At 44.7% G+C, this 25,129-nt stretch overlaps 1 protein-coding gene and 1 non-coding gene across 2 annotated transcripts in view; one reads left to right on the top strand and one right to left on the bottom strand.

Moving 5' to 3' along the window:
* Positions 1 to 24,917, bottom strand: part of LOC139057637 (uncharacterized) — an 83,197-nt gene extending 58,280 nt beyond the window's left edge. Inside the window, exons 1-3 of the mRNA XM_070536221.1 lie at positions 24,781 to 24,917; positions 21,074 to 21,120; positions 5,453 to 5,491 (exon numbers count right to left, since the gene is read on the bottom strand). Of these exons, the coding sequence (XP_070392322.1) occupies positions 5,453 to 5,491; positions 21,074 to 21,120; positions 24,781 to 24,862 (168 nt within the window). The 5' untranslated portion in view covers positions 24,863 to 24,917. The remainder of the gene's footprint in view (positions 1 to 5,452; positions 5,492 to 21,073; positions 21,121 to 24,780) is intronic.
* Positions 3,761 to 3,833, top strand: TRNAS-UGA (transfer RNA serine (anticodon UGA)). The gene has a single exon. It is a non-coding gene; the product is annotated as a tRNA-Ser (tRNA).
* Positions 24,918 to 25,129: the final 212 nt, after the last annotated feature.

Genomic DNA, 25,129 nt, shown 5'->3' with positions numbered 1-25,129 from the left:
AGAAGTATCGAGCATGTCAAAGGCGGTCCAAAGAGTCGTCGATGCGGGGAAGGGGATAAACGTCCTTCTTCGTAACGTTGTTAAGCTTGCAATAGTCAACGCAAAAACGCAGTGTGCCGTCTTTCTTTTTCACCAGAACAACAGGTGACGCCCATGGACTGGTGGAGGGCTGTATGATATCGTCGGTAAGCATTTGTTGGACTTGATTTCGAATGGCGTCTTGCTCTTTACGAGAAACATGGTAGGCACGTTGGCGCACAGGTCTTTCATTCGGATTTGTAATAATTCTGTGTTTCGCAATAGGCGTTTGGTTGACCTTCGATGTTGAAGCGAAACAGTCCGCAAAAGTCTGTAAAAGGCTCCGAATGCTAGCCTGTTGTTCAACTGATAATTTAGAATTCACATCAATATTGCTGTAGGCTGGTACGTCACAGTTAGAATCTCCATCAGTGTGTCCTACAGTTAAACAAGCGGGAAAGTCACTGACTGGCTCCAAATAGGCAATGGCACTTCGTGGGGCGAAGTGCTGGTATTCACGACTGAAATTGGTCACTAAAATCTGAGCAGTCCGTGACGACAGCTGCAAGATGCCGCGGGCTACGCAAACCTGTCGAGGCAACAAGACTGACAGATTGCCTTCAGCGATTCCGAGACGGGGAGGATCATCGTCTGTTTCTACGGTGATCAACGCAGTACTCCTGGGTGGTAGAGTAGCACAGTCACCCGAAACGCGTTACATCGTGGACTGTGGGTGGTAGTCGTCCGAATGAGTTGCGTGTTGGCTGGAAAAAGTGACAAGTAACTCGCGAAGGTTTATGATTGCGCCGTACTCCCAAAGAAAGTCCATGCCGAGTATGACCTGCCTGGAGCACTCTGCCAGTATAATAAATGAACCGACAAATGTGGCCTCACGAATTTGTATCCTCGCAGTGCATTTGCCGATCGGCGTGAGAACATGACCGCCGGCTGTACGGAGTTTAGGTCCTGGCCATGGTGTCGTCACCTTGCGAAGTGCAGTAACCAGTTGCCCGCTCATGACAGAATAATCGGCACCAGTATCGACAAGAGCGGTTACCGGGCGGTTATCTACAGAAACAAGTATGTCGGCTGAAACAGGTTCATGGTTTTCGAAGGAAGGTGTCGAAGGTACGCAGTCGTCGTTGTTGTCATCGTTATCGTCGTCGTTGGGGGGGGGGGGGGGGGTAGTCGCAGCGGAGGATCTTTCGAAGTGCGTTGGACAGCGGCCCCACCCCCAGAGGTCGCTGTTCTTAGTTTCCCCGACTTGGGCTCGTGGCCCGGTTGTCCACGGAAGCGGAGAACGTAGTGTAGCGGCTAGGTGACGCCGATCGTCGAGGAGGTGGTGATCGTGACTGGCGCTTCTGCGGAGACGGAGATCGGGTAGTTGGCAGGGACTGTTCAACCGGTGGGGACTGCGCGTACGGCGACGAAGGTTGACTGGCCAGATATTGCTGGATTTCTCTCGGGCGCTCTCCGTCACGTGGGCGACGAGCGCCGGGGTGATAGCCCTGGAGTCCTATTCTTCGGTAGTAGCAGGCACAGTACAAGTGGCCCGCTTCGCCACAGTGGAAGCAGAGTGGCTGATAGTGCGATGTGCGCCACACGTCTTACTTTCGCGTATTGATTCGGGGGCTCGTGGACCCGTATATATTTGTACGTGAAGCCTGGCCCTGGAAGTGGCACAGCGGTTCTTCAGAAGAAGGTGGGTTACGGTGGTTCCCGGGTTGCGATGGTAGCCTCACTGCTTGTGCATAAGTCAGTACGGGGGCGGCTTCAGGTCTGGTTTGCACGAATGGCTGTGCCGCCTGGCGGACTTCTTCGCGGACGATATCTGTGAGGGACGTTACAGTCGGTTGAAATCGTGCTCCCTGTAGTCGATCGAGCTCCTCACGCACGACACAACGCACAAGCTCTCGAAGCGCAATGGTGCCACAGGGCAACGAGAGAGAAGACGCTGATCCTAGGCTGATTTGGCGATCGTAGACTGAGGAACGTTGCTGAAGGGCTCGCTCCATTGTCGTAGCCTCACTGACGAACTCAGCTACTGTAGCTGGAGGCCTCCGCATCAGTCCAGCAAACAGCTGTTATTTCACTGCACGCATCAGCAGACGTACTTTCTTCGCTTCTGTCATGCCAGGGTCAGCACGCTTGAAAAGCCGCGACATGTCCTCGACGAACATGGCGACGCTTTCGCTCGGCCTTTGAACCCTGTTCTGAAGGGCTTGCTCTGGTCGCTCTTTTCTTGCGGCGCTGCTGTACCTATCGCGTATCTGCTGTTGAAATTCTTGCCAGGTGGTAATGGATGGCTCGTGATTAGCGAACCATGTTCGGGCAGAGTCCTCTAGGGCGAAGTACACGTTCCTTAACTTTTTCTGCTCGTCCCAATAATTGACGTCAGCCACACGATCAAAGTCGTCGAGCCAGTCTTGCACGTCCTCAAAAGGCTCACCATGGAACGGCCGCGGCTAGCGTGGGGTGTGGAGAACCAGCGACGCAGGAGGCTGTCCCGTACTGTGTGTCTCCCGTGTCTGGCTTGCGGTTGTGGTGGACATCCTCGGCAGATCTTGCAGGCCGTATTCCGGAGGCAGTCTTTGAAGCCGTCGGCTTTTGCGTAGGCTGTCCACTTCCAGTTCCTGGGGGTCAGAGTACATAGACGCGTACCCAGCACGTCCACCAGTTTGTCACAGACAAAGCCACAAAGGACTTCGGTCGACGCTGTAGATCTCTTTATTTATCGCTGTCCTGGCACCTTCGTCGTTCTCTTCTTCTGGGAGCCACCCAACATGCCTAGTATGTGGCACCGAATTGCACCGTGTGGCTGTCAGCTGTGTCGAGGTTGTGGCAATGTCATGGTGCTTTGATGCATATTTTCAGTCAGTTTTATGCGAAGCATATTACGAGGGCTCAACCCAGCTCCTCAGGCGCGGCGGTGACCATGAAATCACGTGACACCGTGACGTCACGACAGAGGAGAACGAGGGCTCAACCCAGCTCCTCAGGCGCGGCGGTGACCATGAAATCACGTGACACCGTGACGTCACGACAGAGGAGAAGTGGCTTTGGCTCAACTCTTGCAAGACGGGCTGGGTGGGAATCGAACCAGGGTCTCCGGAGTGTGGGACGGAGACGCTACCACTGAGCCACGAGTACAACGCTTCAAAGCGGTACAAAAGCGCCTCTAGTGAATGCGGTGTTGCCTTAGAAACGCGCTGTTTCTAAGGCGTGCGTCTCTTGCTCAGGCGCACATTTCGTTGCCGCGCCGAACGCTGCTTTGCTCGACGCTCACCGCGTCCAATGCGGGGCGCGTAGTCGCTGCCCTGTAGCCCATTGTCTTACACCCCTTGGCGGGTCGACGGGAACGCTGTCGCGTTCCACTCTTGAAGGCGAAGAAGTAATGCATGAGTTGTTTCTTCGTCTAGCCGAACCAAATATAGCCAAGCAACAGCAGTTCACCAGGCTAAACAGTGGTTCAACAACTAAAATAAAGGCTAGTATGCTTCGCATCCTGGGCTTAACCTTACCTAAGCCACAGCCATTTTTTTTTACTCCTTCGGATCAAGTTGGTTCATTGCACTTTCCTCGATATCATTACCACTACGCACCAATGCCTGAAATAACAGTAACGTACTAATCATGAGAAGCCAACAAACATTGGCCAAGGTCTGTGAGTGGTGCCGCTGGCTAACACTCCCAGGGCCAACCAGTACACATAAATACCCAAGAAAGTGGATGGGGAAACAGCGCCGTGGTAGCTCAATTGATAGAGCATCGCACGTGAAATGCGAAGGTTGTGGGTTCGGTTCCCACCTGCGGCAAGTTGTTTTTTCATCCACTTTAATTTCCATTAATTTATCGTTTCTTCATTCCATTTATTAAGCACAAGTAATTTCCCCTATGTTGTCCTTGGTGTCAGTGTTTGTTGGCTTCACATGATATGACTAATAAAAATCGGGCCCCTCGGTTAACCCCCTCTCTTCTCGTTTAGTAATGTACTAAGGAATTCTGTCTCTTATTTTAAAGATGAATGAAAAGAAAATCTGCAGGCCCGGATAAAATATCGAACGCATCTTTACGAAGATATGCGGAATGGGTAGCCCACTACTTGGAAAAAAGCACTTACTGCGTCAATCCCTCAAAACCAACTTCCGGACGATATGCTAGTGGCAAAAGGGATCCCATTACATGAAACAGGTGACAAGCAGCCAATTGAAAATTATCGTCCCATATCCTTGACCTGTCTTTGCTGCAAGATACTCACACATGTCATATCGAAATCCATATACACATATCTTGAACATGACAAAACCTTTTTTCGAAATCAACACGGACTTAAGCAACACCTTTCTACCACCACGCAGCTAATGGAAACCTTCAACGACTTTCTTAGAGCATGGAATAACAACAAACAACTTGACGCGATTTGCTCAGACTTGTCTAAAGGCTTTGAAAGAATTGTTCACTTTCTATTAATCGGTAAATTGGCAAAAATGGGAACTAATCGCAATTTGGTAGAATAGATTCACGCATATCTGTCCGATAGAATGCAGTATGTGGAAGTGAATGGCATAAAATCGAGCACCTAAGTTGTGAGCTCAGGCGTATTGCAAGCATCTGTCTTAGGTACTGTATTATTTTTCGCATGCGTTAGCGATATCAGTTCCGTTATTACTGAACCCATCACCATATGTTTGTACGCAAAACACTGTCTACTTTACGGAAATAATGACGTCAATGATCAAACATTGCTGAGTGATGCTCTTCCTGCCATTGACATGTGGTTTGAAAACTGGAAAATAAAAATTAATCAATAAAAGACAGTTGTTTTTAAGGTACAACGAGATAAAGAATGCCATCGATCACTAGTACTTTGTGAGCTCCCGAATACTCGATACAATTGATAAACTCAAATACCTAGGCATAACTTGAACCAAGAACGTAAGCTGGAAAGCGCTTATCACAAATATCACAAGCACTGCCAAAAAAAGAACTTTGGTTTCTGTGCAGGAAGTTGAAGCTTGTGCCTGAATCCGTAAAACTGATCGCGTTTCTTACCTATATGAGGCCAACATTCGAGTACGCAAGTAATATATGGGACCCGTTCCAAGTGGGTCTAATAAACGCACTTGAAAGGGTGCAAAGATGGGCTGCACGCGTGCATTCGTAAATGGAGCTCCTGTGGAGCCGCTCCTCCAGCTTACGCTGTGACAATGAGGTGTGGGTGCCGCGCAGGCCTGTGGCTTTTTAGTTGATCCGATTGGCCTTTATCTGCGAAGAACTTAATTTTTCACCGTGCTCTGAGAGTCGGCCTCACTGTACGGCCTTCCAGCTCATGCTTATCGCACTTATCTCGTCGCCGCTTGCAAGTAAGTCCCAAAGCCATAACAACTGCGCGTAGGTTAGTTTCATTATATTTGCTACAATGAAATATACTCACGGAGGTACCACCGCAGAAGTTCGAAGAAGGGCCGATACACTAAAAGAAGCAGGAAAATGCGTAATCATCAGTAAAGATAAATACGTGGACACACTGACTAGACAATGAGACATGCACGGCTAGGGGGGGGGGGGGGGGGTATATTGTTCGTTAAGTGCAGCCTATTTCACCTCATGTAACTTCTTTGTTTAACTTGCAGAATAATTTAACGATAATGTTAAAACGACGTGGCGTCCTCCAGCGCTCGGAGATTTTTCGAGAGACTGCTTGAGATTCAGAAGACGGCGTCCAGTCACCGAAGGACATTCGCCGCTAGAGAACCTGAATCCCCATGATCACCGTCGTGATGGACAGATACATTGATAAGCATTGATTGTTATCGTTTAACGGACTGCCATACTTATGCCGAATAAATAAAACCGTGAAATATCTTTTCGAAAAAGCATACTGATAGGCTGGTTGATATTGATTTACGTCTAGACAAGACGGTCCATGCAAGATTACCTTGTTTCTTCACCTTCTCTGCCGTCTTGCTTGTCCCATATACGCTACACCTCAGTGGATGCAATACCAACTATAAGTACGTAATGTAATACAAACGCAGTAATTTTGCTTTCATGCGAGGTTTAGTGCCTTCAAACTATGCATCGTGTTATCAGGGACGCCATACAATCCCTTTTATCTGTAACATCGTATTACACACCTGTACCTAAGCTTATTTTTGAGTATGTGGAACACTTTTTTGTGTATATCAAATATGGTTTAGTGGAACAATCTTCGGGATATAGGTGCGCGTAAATGCAACTATCTTGTGTATAACAGTAATTATTTTTATTTTGCTGAAACACAGTTCCGCATATCACGCTGTGTGGAGCAGTGTACCGCATAGACACCAGTTCCAAATACGAAACACAATGCTCATCAAATACAAGGTACATCGCATCACATATTTTGTTATATTATGTGAAACACCGCTCAGTACAAGCTAACTGAAAAAAAATTGCTAAAATTGCGCACTCATGGCACAGAAGTGAACGGAGTGTGCGACACTACGAATTCACTCTTTGACTAAAGTCAAAATTAAGAACTCCATGAATAGCGGAGTTCTTTAAGGTGCAGTCGAAGCACAGTTACACGACGGTTCTTGCATTCCGCCCGCACCAAAATGCAAACGTCGGAGCGGCGCATTGAACTGCCCTCCTCGTCCTCAGCACAGCAACGCCATAGTCACCAGTGCTGGGTCCATAGAAGGAATAGCCACCTATGCATAATAAAATTATTCAGCGATAAACGCAACACGAAAGAAATAGAACAGGCGTAGCGAAATTTCTTTCTTTCTTTTTTTTCGGAGGGGGGGGGGGGTGGATCGCAAATTGTCGCATTGGTTCGGACGCTCACAAACTGCTTTTAAACCCACCTGCAAGAATTTGATTTTCGTCCTTCTTCTGAGAGGTACACCATACCTCGTGTTCTCACCTAAAGTCAGTCCGGGAATGATTTGTTTCTTTATTCACAGCAACTCAAATGCCTGATATAATGGGCTTAACATAAGAAATGGGCAGTGGGTACACATTGTTACAAAGTGCAAATGTATTACAAAACATGTAGTGAAAATTAGTGATACATCGGTTGCGCATACCCGCTTTTATTGTGTGTGTGCACCATGCAAAACTCTCAAGAATCGCCTACGGCAAATAACATAATTCTAGTCATGGAGCTGGGTTACTGAGGGGCGGACATTACTTGTACGAGGAATAACAAAAGCTTTAATTTTCTTTTTCATTAAAAACTTTACGGCATGGCCGTTTATGAATTGTAGCCGGCGAGCTCTAAAGGTGCATCCAGTTGGAACAACTTTTCAGGCTCACACCAATTTCGATATGTTTATTTCCAAGTGTGTGACCAAATACACAGACGTACCACGCAATATTCTGCTTCAACGCATAAAACGGTGGTTTGTTTAAAATCAGTGGAAAAATATTGCGTTTTCACCACAGACTTCACAGCGGATATCTCGACACCCACGCGATCCTTAGTTTTCTTAAATAGATGTGCTTTGCAAGCTGACCGCCTACAATTCTTTAATTGCATTGTGGACCTTAAAGTAATTTCCTAAAAGGTTAATTATACAGTTATGATTTTCCATGTTTCGTGCGAGTATTGTCCCCGGCTTCAAGTAATTGAGCTGAAGGACTACAATTACGCTAGCTGCACAGCCGATTTTAAAAAGTATGTATGGTTTAAAAGGTCACCTGATATACACACACACACACACACACACACACACATATATATATATATATATATATATATATATATATATATATATATATATATATATATATATATATATATATATATATATATATATATAGTCCACGCAAAAGGTGTACAATGAAAATTATGCACGAACATATCGAGATCGCATCAAGAGAACAAAAGCAACGATAAGTAACTGGGTTTCGAGTATTGTCCAGTACAAGAATGCACAAAAATAATACTACTCATATAATTTTGTTAGAAACGCCCAAGAGCAGCAAAAAATATTGCCCCGACAAACTAAAACACATGAAGAGCAGCGATTCGATGGCCTCCCGACAATGAGAAACGTTTGTGCGTACGATGACGTTGACGGGAAGAATATTCCCGTTGCAGCAGTTTGCAAAAAATGAAATGATATTTAGTGATCACAGCGCCGTTTTTACGAAAATGAATGTTCCGCACACGAAATTTAACTGCAGGGGCACATGACAGGCTTATACTTACAGCAAAGGTAATATATTGGAGACAAATGCGGCATTATGACCTGCCAAACATGTTGTCTACTAACCCCCGTAGGTTCTGGCAAGTCATTAATCCTCAGAATACACGCACAATTCCCCTCACCGATGCATCAGGTGAAACTATCTCTGAATCCGAATGCGCCAACATTTTTAACGCAGCGTTTTCATCCGCGTTTACTAATGAAACCGATCCGGTTGTTTCTCCAAACCCCGCAATTATTCAGGAGACAATGCCTTTGCTTGTATTTTCTTCAGAAGGGATTTTGTCCCTAATAGAAAACTTAAAGCTTTCATCCTCTGCTGGCATTGACAACATCAACGCTAAGATTCTGTAGAACACCAAAGATACATGTTCATCCCTGTTGTGCATGTTATTCACTCAGTCACTCCTCACAGGCCAACTGCCCAAAGAATGGAAACAAGGGAAGGTCGTTCCAGTCCACAAATCAGGTAACAAGAACTCGCCTCTAAATTACCGTCCCATTTCTCTAACTAGTATTCCCTGCAAAATCATGGAACACGTCATCTATACTCACATCATGGCATTTCTCGACTCGAATAACTTTTTCAATCCTGCCCAGCACGGGTTTCGCCGTGGTTACTCCTGCGAGACTCAGCTTGCCGCTTTCTTACACGATCTGCACTCTAACCTTGATTGTAATCTTCAGTCTGACGTATTATTTTTAGATTTTGCTAAAGCCTTTGACAAAGTGCCCCATAAATGCCTTCTTATAAAGCTTTCCCGCTTAAATTTTGACCCTAATATACTAAAGTGGATTGAAGAATTCTTGACTAATCGTTCACAATTCGTCACCATTAATAATAGGAATTCTAATTCAATCTCTGTAACTTCAGGCGTCCCACAAGGATCCGTGCTGGGCCCGCTACTTTTCCTAATATACATAAATGATTTACCATTAAACGTAACATCTAGCATACGTATGTTCGCGGATGACTGTGTGATATATCGTGTTATTAATTCCACCGCTGACCAATCTTCTCTTCAAAGTGATCTTAATGCAGTCCAGGACTGGTGTAACGAGTGGCTAATGGAACTTAACCTGCGTAAGTGTAAATATTTGTCCATTCACCGTCGCCGTAATTCTCTCCTATTTCCTTATGTAATATCTGAAGTTCCGGTAGAACTAGTTCATTCATACAAGTATTTAGGAGTAACAATTTCGAGCGATCTTTCTTGGAATCCTCATGTTACTAACCTAATATCATCCGCGAACAGGACCTTAGGATTTTTAAAACGCCATCTGCATCACGCTCCTCAACATGTAAAATTGTTAGCCTACAAATCATTTGTCAGGTCAAACTAGAATTTGCATCGCCTATTTGGAATCCTCATCAGTCATACCTAATTAATGATCTTGAATCTGTACAAAATCGCGCCGCTCGTTTCATCCACTCATCATATTCCTTTGACATCAGCGTTTCCTCCTTAAAAACTGCATCCGCATTATCCCCCTTATCGCTCCGTCGTCGCATTGCTAGCCTATCTTTATTTCACAAATTCTTTCATAGCCCTAGGCGCATCGCACCTTATATCCTTCCTCCTACACGCATATCTCACCGCACCAGCCATCAGCTACAGGTTGCCCGTCCACGCTCACGCACTGTCACGTTTTCAAATTCTTTTTTTCTTCGCACAGCTGCAGACTGGAACGGCCTTCCTAACGACGTTGCTGTCATTATGTGCCCATCCAAGTTCATCGAAAATGTAAAAAACTTGCTGTTATTGTGACTATGTATTTTTATTCTTGCCACCCTTTATGTAACGCTCCATTTATTGGAGCCTTTAAGGTAATAAAATGAAATGAAATGAAAAATTAGACGCATATTTTTATTTAGCTTTTGAAGCTTGCGCAGAATTTCTAGTGTTGACGACCTTTTGGCATTGCTTAACAAAAAAAAATCATTTATTTACGAAGCCGTATAATCTCATCCTTGATAATCACAAGAAAACCTAGTCTGAGCAGGCCTCGAGAATGCAGACAAGAACTGCATACGGTGACCCAACGGGGAACAGCTTATAAGGAATTGTCAAAACGATTTCATCCGCAGCAATCCTTGAGAAAAGCTCAAAAGATAGCAAGTGAAGTAAAACGTGCAACCTAGGTTGCAAGTTTTACTTACGTGCGGAATTTTAAGCTTACGGGCGCAATCAATCTATCTTTTTTCTCAGAAAAGCTTCAGCGCAGAGACAAGGAACGAAGCAAGGAAATGCATGTCACTAGTGCATTTCCTTCCTTTGTCCTTTGTGCTTGCGCTGAATTTTTCGTTACCATGAATGCAACATTCCAACTAGCCCAATCGGCAATCTTGTCAGCTTTATTTATCGTTTCTTTCCAGAATGCAACAAAGTCCAAGAGTGCCTTGGAAAATTTTGAAAAAGATAGAAAGCCGCGCTGTATCCATCCGGACCATAGCTATTTATTCAAATTCAATTCAGATTTATAAAACAGCTGCACGATGCTTGCAGAATGGACAAAAACCCTGAGAAAACTGCATCCGTGCACCAGATCATGGCATACAGCGGTATAAACTCCGCACATAAACAGGCGTAAATCAAAATGCGGGAAATGCAACAAAACTACAGAACACTACAAAAGAATGGAAAGAAGAGCTGAATGTACGCATAAAGAAAATCTATAAAATGCACAATATATTGCGAAAAAGCCATTAGGTCAGGAATGAAACAAACAGAAAAACACAGTCAGTAATTGAACGAACGGTAATTAAACAACGGAGAGTTTCACATAAATGCTTCGTCTCTCATTCGAGGAGGTCAATTCATCGTCTATGCCATTTTCGGCAAATTCATTTAGGAAGGACGGTAATGTGTGCGATGCATTTGGTTACTCTAGTTCGTACGGCATTCGTCAACTTTCCATGTTTCGGAATTGCGTGTTTGGTACACAAGGGCATTCTTTTTTTCGTCCTAGCCACTGATTTTAAAAGGCAAGTTTTCTTATTTGTTTGCAATGTAAGTTTCGCTGTAGTCTGGAATTGTATGTACATTGTACGTTAGCAATCTTAAGTTTATGGAACGTGTCATCCATGTGACTAAGGTAAGCAGGTTTAAGGGCCAGGCGTATGGCATGGTTCTGAAGCGAAAAAAGTTTCTTCATATTTGTTTTGTTATTCTACGAACTAGTGCGCCATACGTTAGCGTGGATTAAAATACAGGATTGTACGAAATATTATTAGCCGAAAGAGGCAAAGTGAGGCACTGTCGACACAGGGGGCGAATTACACTGAACCGTTTTTTTAGGCAGGTAATTATTGAGAGCATCCCAGGATAAATTTGTGGAGAAAATTTTGCCAAGCGTTTTAAAACTTTCGACAGCTTTTGTTTCTCAGCCGTATGGTACCAGTCGAGAGACTCTCACTGAATTTGTTTCATGAGTAAAACAAGATGGCCTTAGTTTTAGTAATGCTTAGTTTAACTGATTATTTTTTGGGCCACAAGCTAATACGATGAAGTGTTACATTTTCGCGAAAAGATAGGCACGCGACATCCGAGCCAGCAGAAAATGTGACAGTATCGTCAGAGTATGTTATGTTCGCCGCATGGATCAATCTCAAGAAGATCGTTATTTTAAAAAACAAACACAAAAGGACCCAAAATACTTCCTTGCGGAACACATATATATACAGGTTGCCTGGTTATGTAGGTGAAGATTGACCATTAATTATGACAAACTACGTCAAAGCTTTGCCTCGAATTCCATAGTGCTGCCATTTTTTTTAAGAAGTCTGTTGGCATTAATATGATCGAATTCTTTTGTGAAATTCAGAAAGATACCAAGGATGAAGTTGTGAATTTTAGATTTTTCATGTGCTATATTTTTTGGCGTGAGCAGTGCGAACTCAGTAGATTTACAGTTTCTGAAACCCGACGGGGTGGCGTAGAAACTATGGTGCAGCGCTGCTGCGCACGAGGTCCCGGGATCAAATCCCGGCCGCGGCGGCAGCATTTCGACGGGTGCGAAATGCAAGAACGCCCGGGCCTCGTGCGTTGAGGGCACGTTGAAGACCCCCTGGTGGGCCAAGTTAATATGGGGTCCCCACAACGGCGTGCCTTTTACTGAAATCGTGGTGTTGGCACGCGAAACCGCGGAATATTTTCTGAGGCTGTATTGCGAGTCAGACAGTATGTTGTTATCGATCAGTAAATACATTTAAAGCGTAGAAGTTATATCTTCAAAGCCTTCTGAAAATGCTGGTAGAATGGAGATTGGACGGTAGTTCACAGGGTAATTCTTATCATCCTTTTGTAAATTGCTGTAATTTTTGCACATTGAACTTTACGAGCCGATACCCCAGATGTAAAACAATAATAAATGTATGAGTCAAGCAATGCGCGAGCAAGTCTATAACGAATTTCGTCGGTTTTATCTTCGGATCCATGCTATCTGTGCTGTGATGTTACTTAAACTAGTGTAGGTTGTAATAATTCTCAGTCAGATACTATCGTCATAAACACTATATGCTCTCAGCGCGGCTCCATGTGGTCACGCGGTCGCCTCTATACGATTATGAGATATTAGAAGGAAATAAATCATCAAACAAATTTGCTAGTTCACCCCCAGAAATATCTACGTTGTATTTCATTATCTTAGTAATGGGCCATCACGTCACCGTCGTCAAACAGTCGCCACGCGTACGTTGTCACACTGTCATACTATTTGCCGTTATATAAAATTTTTTAAACAGGGTTGAAGTACCTCAGACAGGCTGGCCAACGTTTCGATAGGTGGACCTATCTTCGTCAAAGGCGGCCTCGTCATCCTCGGCGTGTTAGTTTTAAAGGGTTAGTGCAGTGACGTCACGTGCGGGTGTTGTCGCTGGCGGCTGGTTTTAAAGAGAGAGATTACAAGAGGGAACAGGCGCTGTCGTCCGACGTCTGTGAGCCTCATTCTCAAGACGAAGGGACAAGAGCGTGAGAGTGGGCACGCGGGGAGGAAAGAAAAGAAATAGAAGCAGAAAAAAGGGGAAAAAAGGGAAAAAAGGAGGGGGGAGCCAGGGCCGTACCAAGACACAACAAGGGGGGGGGTGAAAGAAAAAGAAAGAGAAAAATGAAATCTTTAAGAAATACGGGGGCTTGGGAGCGTGTTGGGGATGCCAAAGGTTAGGAGGTATTCAGGGAGAGTCGTTGGCGGCATGTTTTTGAGGCATTAGAACGGCCGGTCAAGCAATAGGTCGAGTAATTTTGAAATAGTTAAGGTTGCATTGCACGGCAGACTCCTTGTCGCCACCTTAACTATTTCAAAATTACTCGACCTATTGCTTGACCGGCTGTTCTAATGCCTCAAAAACATGCCGCCAACGACTCTCCCTGAATACCTCCTAACCTTTCGCATCCCCAACACGCTCCCAAGCCCCCGTATTTCTTAAAGATTTCATTTTTCTCTTTCTTTTTCTTTCAACCCCCCCCCTTTGTTGTGTCTTGGTACGGCCCTGGCTCCCCCCTCCTTTTTTCCCCCTTTTTTCCCCTTTTTTCTGCTTCTATTTCTTTTCTTTCCTCCCCGCGTGCCCACTCTCACGCTCTTGTCACTTCGTCTTGAGAATGAGGCTCACAGACGTCGGACGACAGCGCCTGTTCCCTCTTGTAATCTCTCTCTTTAAAACCAGCCGCCAGCGACAACACCCGCACGTGACGTCACTGCACTAACCCTTTAAAACTAACACGCCGAGGATGACGAGGCCGCCTTTGACGAAGATAGGTCCACCTATCGAAACGTTGGCCAGCCTGTCTGAGGTACTTCAACCCTGTTTAAAAAATTTTATACCACAGTGTGCCATTCCATCTGCCAGCCCCTTTCTTGTTTTTGTATTTGCCGTTATAGTCGTTCAATCGGTGTCATTCCAGCTTCGTGATCTGACTCTATTCATGCTGTCGTCGTCACGCGTTCTACTCCGATCCAGTGGTCAAAGTTATCCAATAATTTTGAGCATCAAATATGCGTTCAGGGTGGTGAGGTACTCGTGGTTGTTGCGTCATCGTCATTCCAGTTTCTTCATTCAACTTCCGCCATGCTATCGTTGCTATCTTCATTCAACTTCCGCCACACCACTGTTGTCATATTTTCATCACGCTGTCGTTTTGTCATTGTCATCGCTCATGTAACGCAATCCCATTGCATTCATGCCATCCTCATTAAAACTTCTTTCTGGGTGAGTTGGTGCATACTTGACATAAAAATTGTTACAGCGCAAACATATGCAACCACAAGTATCAAGGACGGGACACAAGCGCTACTGGGTTTGTTGTTCTACCGAAGGGAATGTACAATGAAAAAGCGCAAGTGGCCATCAATAAGAATTTTGAGCCTGTTAAGAAGAGTGCCATTAGGGTCAACACCAAGTTTATTAACTTCAGTAGGGAATTAAACCTCGACAAACTTGCGAGGGATATTGGTAATAGCAGAGGTAGTAGCCTAAACGCATTTTTTTACAGTAAACACCCACAAACCAGGTATTCCATTCTGAACTATCGTTAGTGAAGAAGGTTCGTGGCAAATAAACGTTAGTCGGTTTCTGCAAAAGCATCTCAAAACGCTTGCTTTGGATGATCCGTTCCTAACAAAGAAATCTACGGATGTCCCGCTGTTTCATGAGAGCACAGATAACATTGGCTTTGGGTTTTCCAAAAAAAACAGCGCTTGTGTCTCGTCCTTGATAGTTGTGGTTGCATGTGTTTGCGCTGTAACAATTTTTTATTCCTGCCATCGTCGTCATACCCCCTTCGTCATCCCGTCGACGCCAATGTCTTCATTGTATTGTCCATACTGTCGTCATTCAATCCTGATTAGGCCACCCTTGTCCTGCTGTCATCATTATACAGTCGCTATCGCACCTTCGTTGTCAGGCTTTCGTCATAATGCTGTTGTAGTCGTGCCATCAACGTCACTTCGGATTCGTCATCCGAATCTCGTAATGCCATTGTCGTGTAGCAGGTTTTGTGGTATAGTCATTGTCCCGCATTTGCACTCATACACTCGCCCTCATCCCATTGTCTTCATGTCATTGTCATAATGACGTGGCATCGTCGTCATACAGTCATCGTCATGCATTCGCTTTCATAGCGTCGTCGGAATGCTGTCGCAGTCTTTGCAAAGTCATCGAAACTTCTCCATTCTACTCTCGTTATGCCGTAATAGTCATACCGTTGCCATGCCATCATCATGACGAGGTCATTTCACGGTCGTCATCACTTCAGTATCTTCATCCCACTATGTTCACGCCGTCGTCGTCATACCGCATTCTTCGATACATCAACATCAATCCTTGTTCGTCATTCAATTGTGATCGTGCCGTCGTTGTCATGCAATAGTCTTCATTTTGTCGTCACACAGACGCAATCATGCTTTCGTTGTCAGATCCTTATCATTATGTCGTCTTGGTCATGCCATCGTCGTCATTCGCGCTTCTCAGTCATGTTGTCGTCATACCATCGTCGTTATGCCTGTGTTATCATACAGTCTTCATCTCAATGTCCCCTTGTCGTCGTCGTCGTTATAGCATCGTCACAATTTAACAATCGGCATCTCATTCTTGCCATGCCGTCGTCATATCCGCCTTTGCCGTTCGATCGATATCATTCTCTCTTCGTCATATATCGTCTCTGCGTTGGCGTCATAGTCGTCGTCATTTCTCCATGATCGTGGGAGACCTTGGCAAGTGCCGTAGCAAAGTGAGATTATGTTGAAATATGTAGCATATAGCGGAAGTAACCAAGGTGTTATTATTACCACCACACATGTTAAATAAACGTCACTTCTGTAATACTGGCGGTCGTTACATTGCTCCACTAACATTCGCATTACCGTCTAGTCATCGGAAGATTACTTCTACCATATTTCTTCTTTATCTAGCCTTTTATGCCGACCCAGTTTTCTAAGTTGTCTACCAGCTTAGGCCATTCCGCATGGCTGGAGGTCGCGATGCCGTCATGGTTGTTCCACTGTCATCTCATCTTGCCATCGTCGTCACGCCTTCTGAGCCAACCCAGTGGACCAAGTTCTCTAATAGCTTGGCCCAATAAGAATGTGCTCGTAGTGGGGATGCGGTCATCGTCTTTTCATCGTCGTCATTCCAGCTTCGTTAATCGCGTCTCACCATGCCATCGTCAGGCGGCGGTCATCATACAGGCTTCGTGATGCAGTTGTCGTTACGCCATTGTCTTCATACACTCATCGTCATCCAATAGTCCACATACCGTACTCATGCAATCATCGTCACAAAGTCATCGTCATGGACTTTTCATACCTAGGCCGTGATGCGGTCGCCGTCGTTTCATGGTCATGAATATAACTTTGTTCTCCAACCCTTGTCATACCATCGTCGTCATGCCACCGCTGACACGCTGTGGCTTTACCATCGTCACCACTTCAGTAACGTCATTCTTTATCGTCGTATCATCATCGTCATACCACCTTCATGATTCCTGCGACTTTAGTCCTCCTTCATTACATCGCAATGATGCAGTCATCTTCGATCGTAATTACGCTGCCGTGGTTACGTCATTGTGGTGTTTGCGTCATCGTCAGACAGTCGCCGTCATGCATCCGTTATACCACCGTCCTTATGCCTTCGTGGGTGCTGCATCGTCGTCATTTCAGCTTCACCATCCGACTCTCGTCGTTCTATCGTCATATAGACTTCGTCATAAAGTTGCCGCCATACGATTGTCATCATACACTCCTCGTCATCACACAGTCATTGTCATACTTGCGTCGTCCTCATTCCACCGTCATAATTCTATCTTCGATCGACATCCGACTATCCCCATGTATCGCCATGACGACGACGCCATGGACGTCGTCACACCATAATCACGTCGTCGTAATGCTGTCGTTTTACGATCATCTCTTCAATAACCTCATCGCATCGTCGTCATTCCGTCGTCGCCATGTGGCCTTCTTCGATCCGTGGAGGCCATTACGTTTTCGTCATTATGTCCTAATTACGCTGTTGTCAATAAATTGTGATTGTGCCCTTACTGTCATGACATCGTCGTGAATGCGTTGTCGTAAGACAGTCGCTATCCTGCACCTGTTGTCATACCGTCGTTGTTATGACGTAGTTGTAGTGCTATTGTCGTCATCGCGTCTTCCTCATCCGGTTCTCATCATGCTTTCGTCGTCTCACAATCAACATCGATCCAGCTGTTCTGATGTCGGCGTCGTCATACTGTTATCGTTATACCATTATCATTATTTAGGAATAGTCAGTTCATTGTCGTTATGTAATTTCCGTCGTACCGTTTTTGTCCTTCAATTGACGTCGTTCTTTATTCCACATTCCATAGTCGTCTGTGCGCCGGCGTCATGCAGTCGTCCTCATACAGCCACGCTCACGGGCGACCTAGGCAACCGAGTGCCATATAAGCATACGAGGATACCAAGTTGTGTCGCACATACCCAAACCCACGGAAGGCTCAGAACAAGAACTGCAGGTGTTCAATAAACTTTAAAAACTAGAAATTAAATTATGGGGTTTTACGTGCCAAAACCACTTTCTGATTATGAGGCACGCCGTAGTGGAGGACTCCGGAAATTTCAACGACCTGGGGTTCTTTAACGTGCACCTAAATCCAAGTACACGGGTGTTTTCGCATTTCGCCTCCATCGAAATGCGGCCGCCGTGGCCGGGATTCGATCCTGCGACCTCGTGCTCAGCATGTTCAATAAACTTGATTTCATAAACACAGTGTGTCCCTGCATTCCTCGATTGTTAATCCTATTTTCATAGAAAGTGATTGAGAGATGAGTTCTACCGCTTTTTCTAATAATTTTCATTTTACATTGCTGTAACCTTAGTTCCTACCTTAAGCAGTGACCTGAATAATGACTAAATAATGAATAATAACTAAATAAATAAATAAGTAGTGCTGGGCTGCTGAGCACGAGGTCGCGGGATCGAATCCCGGCTACGGTGGTCGCATTTCGATGGGGGCGAAATGCGAAAGCACCCGTGTACTTAGATTTAGGTGCACGTTAAAGAACCCCAGGTGGTCAAAATTTCTGGAGTCCCCCACTACGGCATGCCTCATAATCAGAAAGTGGTTTTGGCACGTAAAACGTCATAATTTAATTTTTTAACTAAATAAACAAATTCATATATTCATATAAATGAAAGACCCCGACACGGGGCATTACATAGCGGGTGGGCAGGTAGCTAAACGGAAGGTAAGGTTGGGTTGGCCGTTGCTTGAAAGATGGTCTTTAGTGGCACCTCTGAATTCAGAAATGTCGGTGACGACAGCGATCTCAGAAAGAAGGGTATCCGTTCTCGAATGAGTAAAATTCGAAAATTAGAATGACGATTTTCCCACAGTGGAATAGTTGCCTTCAGACGTGGTGATGAGGCCACTTCCGAAACATCTTTTTTTTACTTTCAATGTTATCCATGCTTTCCTGTGACACAATCTAATACGCACAATATATATTCAGTTGGCTGGTAGCTATACGATGTTTTTTTTTTCCTTTTCTTCTACTTCCTTTTTATCTCGTGATAAGATACACTTGTGTTTTATTCCATATAGCAAGCTGTAGCAGTGAAAGTTTCTTTCCGTCTTTTCTTTTCATATACGCCCTTAGTAAACACATTATGTCACCACGTAAAGCCTACAAACCTTGTTTACTTTTCAGTTTCTGTGCTGATCGATCTGATTAACAGTCTGTTGCCGGGGCACTTGTGTGCGTTCTAAACGTGTGCGCTCTAAATGATTAGCCCTGTATGCTCCTCATGTCGTGTCAGGTTTACCTGCTGTATTATTCTCCCTGTAAACCTCACCGCTCTACTGACAATAAACGCATGTGGTAGGTACATAATAAATAAGTAAATAAAAATTATGCAGTCAGTTTACCTTGAACTAGTGCTTTTTTCAGTTCTCGTATTGAATTCCGTTGCATTCTGGGGTTTCACGTGCCAAAGCCGCGATTTGATTATGAAGCACACAGTAGTGGGAGGCGCGGGATTAATTTTGATCGCCAGGGAATCTTTAACGTGCCCGCAATTCGCGGGGCACGGGCGTTCTTGCATTTCGCCCCCATCGAAACGCGGCCGTCGCGGCCGCGATTTCATCCCGTGACCTGGTGCTTCACAGCGCAACAGCTTCTAAGCCGGCGCGGCATGTTTCTCCGTTCTCACTGTCCACACTTGTCGAGCTCAGCCAAGGTGGAACACCTCTAACGTTGTGCTGTCCATGTTTTTGTATGGCATATATTTAGGCCCTTATTCCTTTCAGAGTAGAACATATCTTTTTGACAAAAACACTGACTTTACCCGCCGTGGTTGCTCAGTGGCTATGGTGTTAGGCTGCTGAGCACGAGGTCGCGGGATCGAATCCTGGCCACGGCGGCCGCATTTCGATGGGGGCGAAATGCGAAAACACCCGTGTACTTAGATTTAGGTGCACGTTAAAGAACCCCAGGTGTTCAAAATTTCCGGAGTCCCCCACTATGGCGTGCCTCATAATCAGAAAGTGGTTTTGGCACGTAAAACCCCATATATTATTATTATTTGAAAACACGAACTTTTAAGCGCAGGAAAGTATGATCGACGCTCTTTCTTTTCGTTTATTTTTGTTCGTTCTATTTTTTTTCTCGCTTCTTTTTCATTTTTTCATAATACGGTCGCTTTTTCTTGACGTAAAAGCGTAAAAAATCACCAGGTTGCCTGCCAAATATTTTTTGCGAGAATGTGATACTGGCGATATAAATAAAACGTTTATGTGTTCATATGCACTGCCTAATTCCTTATTGTATGAAAAGAAACTTTCGCCCAATTTACATGTATGCCGTGATTGCTTTTAGAGACAAATATTGCACGAAAACGCGGGTGTCGCAACGACCTAATTCTTCTTCTGCTACAAATACTTATTGACAAACCGCTTGATAGTATACTGTACATTCAAACAGAAGTTTCTGAAATGCATTTTGGCACAAAAATAAAGCTGAAGCGGCTTCGCCACCCAGCTCTTATATTTGCGTCTGTTTTCGTGCGCTTTGTGCAAGCTCGATTTGTGGCTATTTTCTATTAAATAATCGAATCGCGAGAAAATCGGCCACAGAAACGTGGGCTACCCCAGTCGTCAAACATGAGAGCCTGCGACTAAGCGACGTAAGGGAAAAAGGACCCTTTAAAGATAGGGATGTGCGCATATTGCCAACTTTCCAATCAGAAATCGAATGCTGTCCTATTCAAATCGGTCGTGGTACTGAATAGCCGCTATTAGATTAGTTTCTCGAATCGGATACTCCCAATTAGAAACCCGAAAATCTTTTTAATAGTTATCGAATACTTTAACGATATTCGCCTCACACGATCTAAAATTATACTGAAGTGAGAATGCGACATATTTAGCCCCATTCATAATGGACACAACAGTGAACAGCACTATGAGTCGCTGAGTCAGCCACGCTTTTCCGGCTGAACACGATAACGACTTGCAAACTATATAGCATTCGAATCTGTGCAATGTTTCTTTCTGACTTTTCTTTTTAGTAAGCATAATGTTGAATCTGCTCTTCCTTCAGAGAGAGAGAGAGGAAAGCTGTTTACTTATCTCGCCGAACTTCTCTGCCAGCGTTCCTGTTGTCATTGATGTGCTAGCTACCATAAGAATCGAGAGACGGATCAGAAGGCTTATCATAGCATGCGAAAAAGGCAAAGTAAAAAAAATGTACAAGCCGCTCACTTCATTGAATACGTTTTCTTTAGATTAGTGCAACGCGCCGGATGAGGCCTGCATGCTCACACAATATCTGAATTACACAACCCTAGTTAGAACTTCAACGACATAAATAGCCAAACGACTTACCTCGCGAATACCCAGAATATCGCCGATCTCTACGTTAATGCAGTCAGCTGAAAAATAATAATAAAAAACGACTGTAACACTCTTCGCAGCCATACTTCACTTCAAACAGCATAGTTCACTTCAAGTTCGCCTCCAATAAAGTAGAAATGTAGCTATACCTTACGTATTTTTTTTTAAATTCTGCAATGTTGCCTGCCTCGTACTTCCCAGGAATGGAAACACTTTTCGCTAAGTGCTGTTCCCACATGGTTAATAGAAGATTTCGTATACCTTAGGCAACATTGTGTATAATCACATATCACTGCACTTGTCCTATTGTGTTGCTTAGTAGCCGCTGCTTTTTATAGCCGTCTGGCTCTGGAGGTCATTAAAACTAATTATTTATTTAGAAATACACGCACAGCGTGGCCTAGGGCCCGTGCAAGCCATACCTTACACGGCAGCTGCTGGCAACTGAAGCCCATCTAAGCACGACAATGATTTGACGGCCACAATGCCAATTACACTTCTTTTTCAACAACACTTTTTTTTACCAAACCACCTGTTGCAAATAGGGCCTGTTCAGGTGCAGTATATGACGAGAACGATATTACCTGAGAGCCCGACTAACTGGAATGCTCCAGGTGGCTCAAGAAAGAAAAACTTCCGCTAATTAAGTTTTTCATTGTGTTACCTATGAGCCACTTGCAGTCACAATCGTCTCCTGAAAGGGAGATAGACGCTAATGCCACATGTATGTATCGAATGTTGTTTTCTAATGCCTCCTTCAATATTGGCTGCAATGTATATCGCTGCTCCACCCGTTATTCAGTTAACTTTTCCCGGTCTCTTCGTCGTGGCAACTGATCGAGTGTATAATACCAGACATTTTTCCTGTCCAGACATCCATGCGGAAAAATAGCACCGGCAATCACGGTATCACCACTACACGGAGCATAGCGTACGGCGGGCTAAAGTGCAGATAATTTATTATTATATCTGCCTTAACGCTATTGAAGTGGTTGCGATTTTGCACAGAACATTCGTGGCCTTTAGTGGTCTGCCTTTGCGATCGCGTTTGAGAAACTTATGCCATTCGACATAATGACCTCAAACAGCCACATGAAACGATTATGTCTTGTACGACTGGTCGGCTACGTGAGGTAACACTTTGTTTCGTGGCAGGGTGGCGACGGCATTCTGGTTTCTTGTAAACTGCATAATTGCGGGGGTTGTTCCACCATTTCCAAGAGGATGAACCAGTGCAATACAAAGGACAAAAACCACGGCGAAACGACTAGAGAGCTAACTTGAAACTAAAAAATTGCTCGCCAAACCTTCGTTGTCAAACGCTTACACGTGCGTGCAAAAGGCACATGTGCGTATATATTTTCCTCGGATATGTTTCTTTTTTTCTGTTACTACGAAATAAATAGCCACTACTGACAATGTATCTACAGGTTACATTAAATAGCACGCTTGGACCAACGTGTGAATGATAGAATCGTGCAGACTGCGACTAAGCCAAGGGTACCTTTTTTTTTATTATTCACCTAAGAACATCTGCCACACAGCCAGTCACAGTTAAGCCATGCATCAACTTCAAAGGTTCCTGCCACCTCCCAATATTCTTTTTCAGTCACAACCATGGAAGCTGCGCTTACAGACTCCTCCCTCCCTAGCTGTCGTATTTCCGTTGCCTCCAGTAGTTCCCGTTGCGGAGTGTCATTAGAACTGTGTGCAACACACGTGTGGTGAAATCGGAGACGGTAGCTGCAAGCATGGCAGTGTGACCGCAAACATGCTCTTCGAGTTTTGGTGAAAATATTATTAGCCTCTCTCTCAGGCAGTGGCCTTGTACGGCTGACATATGTATGGCTGCAGGTAATAGGGATGCAGTAAATTAAGCTAGATTCTGAGGTTGCACGTGGCAAAAGCACGATCTGATCATAATACGCGTAGTAGTGGGGGACTGATGATTAATTATGACCACCTGGGGTTCTTTCACAGGCACTCGACGCACGCTACATGGGTGTTTTTACATTTCGTCCGCATCTAAATGTGGCAACCACGGTCGGGATTTCATCCCGCGACCTCGTGCTTAGCAGCGCAGCGCCTTAGACAATAAGATACCATGGCGGGCCAGGGATGCCGTAAATCGCGACAGTGCCACGTGCCACTGAATGAATAGGGCAAATGAGTTCTGCGGCAGCCCGCAAGGTGGAAAAAGGTTCAGTCAAGAAAAGAACCAACTGTAGATTTCTTTCTAGCCACACGCTACATTAGGTAACACAACAATTTTTGCTCACGTGCACTTTTCTTCACTTTGCCGTTTTCCGCAGAATTCACTTGCCATAATAAACATCCATGCCATTCGAGTTGTCGATTAACTCCACCTCGCTCGGCGATCCACTCACCTCCCGGTTATCTCAGATGGTAAAGCAGCAACCACGGAAAATACGTTAGTCCCTGTTTCAATCGACAAATCAGGACAAATTTTTCTTGTACTGTGAGTCTTTCTTTCCGAGAAACCTGTGTGGATCTACTGAGTAGCGACATGCTACAGTCGGGTGGTTGAGAAGTCTTTCTTTCGTGGCACGAACTGTACCAGTAGGGAAGACGCCGTAGGGAAAGCAACACAAACGGTTGTCGTGAAAAGGGGATAGTCTCGGCGAAACACGACAATTGTGTGTCATCAGTATCGCGGCACAAATGACGGCAGTGAAGAATTTCAGTTTTATTCTTAACTATAATGACTTCATCGCATAGGAAAGAAGTACTGCAGCATAACTGTTGGTTACACCTGGTGCATTTTTTTTAGAAGACACACTTCTTTGACAAAATTGCCTGTGGCTGATGCACAATTCTAATAATTGAACTGGATTGCTAGTAGAGGCGGAGATTACTTACACAAGGTCATAAAATGCATAATTTAGATATAATCAAAATTCACTCATCACGTATTTAACTAAATAACTGACGGCACATATCGAAATTTAAGAAATGTAACTGATGAGCTGGCAAGGTGTGTACAGTTGGAACGAATTATAGGAATGGCGCCGGTTTCGAGCTATGAGCCCGCAAACCTTCGGTAAAAAATGCGCTGTCGTTGCACAAGCTTTTCTACAAAAATATCTGTTTATGCATTTAAAACACCAATGTAACTGGACATTCAATGTGCTTAGTTCAAGAATTTGGGATTTATTATCTCCAGAAGCGGTCTCATCCTGCGAGCTCATTCCAATAAATGGATACGCTTTGCGAATAGACCAGCTAAAGTTCGTAAACTGCAATAGGCATGTCATAATGTAATTACTTAAAACCTAATTAGTAATATATTGGTCATTTTCATTGCGTATTTTGACTCCTCGGGCAAGTGATGTCCGCTCATTTTGGGTAATATCCAACTCAAGGATTAGAATTACTGTATCTGTTACACGCAGTTTTTTAAAGAAGTGTACATAGGCTTAAATAAATGCACCCAGTATATATATTCCTAACCGATGTTTCTGGCAAAAATAAACTAGAATATTTACAAAGACAATAATACACCTATTGAATAAATAAGACAGTAACGCAGTCGCCTCTACACATCAATCTTGTCTGCAGCCGTGCGTCTTCCGAGTGGCCGTCTTTTTCACTGCTATCGATGAGGCCAGCAGCCTGCAACCTAAACAGCGCAATTTCTCCACGCCGAGATAAGAGCTCGATTCTTCTTTTTCACTCACTCGCCGGAGGTGCAGCTCCCCACGTCAATGTTGCCACGCAGAGAAGACCAGCCAGAACGCAGGTGGAGGTCATCGTCGACATCTCGCTCGGTGGACGCCGAAGGCAGGGACGGTTATTTGTCCCTAGAGTCTCTTTATACCCGAAATGACTCGCGATGCGCGTCACGACGCTGTGACATCCGCGCACTCTTTACGATCCCGCGCACATCCGGGGCACCACGGGGTCTCTGGTCACCCGCAGCTGCACTGCGTACAACGCAGTGACATCGCTGTCGCTCGCCGCTGTCAGTGACGAGCTGCCTCAGTCAATGTGTCTTTTCCGCAATTTGTCTATCTCATTGTGACGCCG

The sequence above is a fragment of the Dermacentor albipictus genome, chromosome 3, assembly GCF_038994185.2.
Source record: "Dermacentor albipictus isolate Rhodes 1998 colony chromosome 3, USDA_Dalb.pri_finalv2, whole genome shotgun sequence".
NCBI lineage: Eukaryota > Metazoa > Arthropoda > Arachnida > Ixodida > Ixodidae > Dermacentor > Dermacentor albipictus.
The sequence above is the reverse complement of the archived record's forward strand: the minus strand, read 5'-3'. Positions and strand labels throughout refer to the sequence as shown.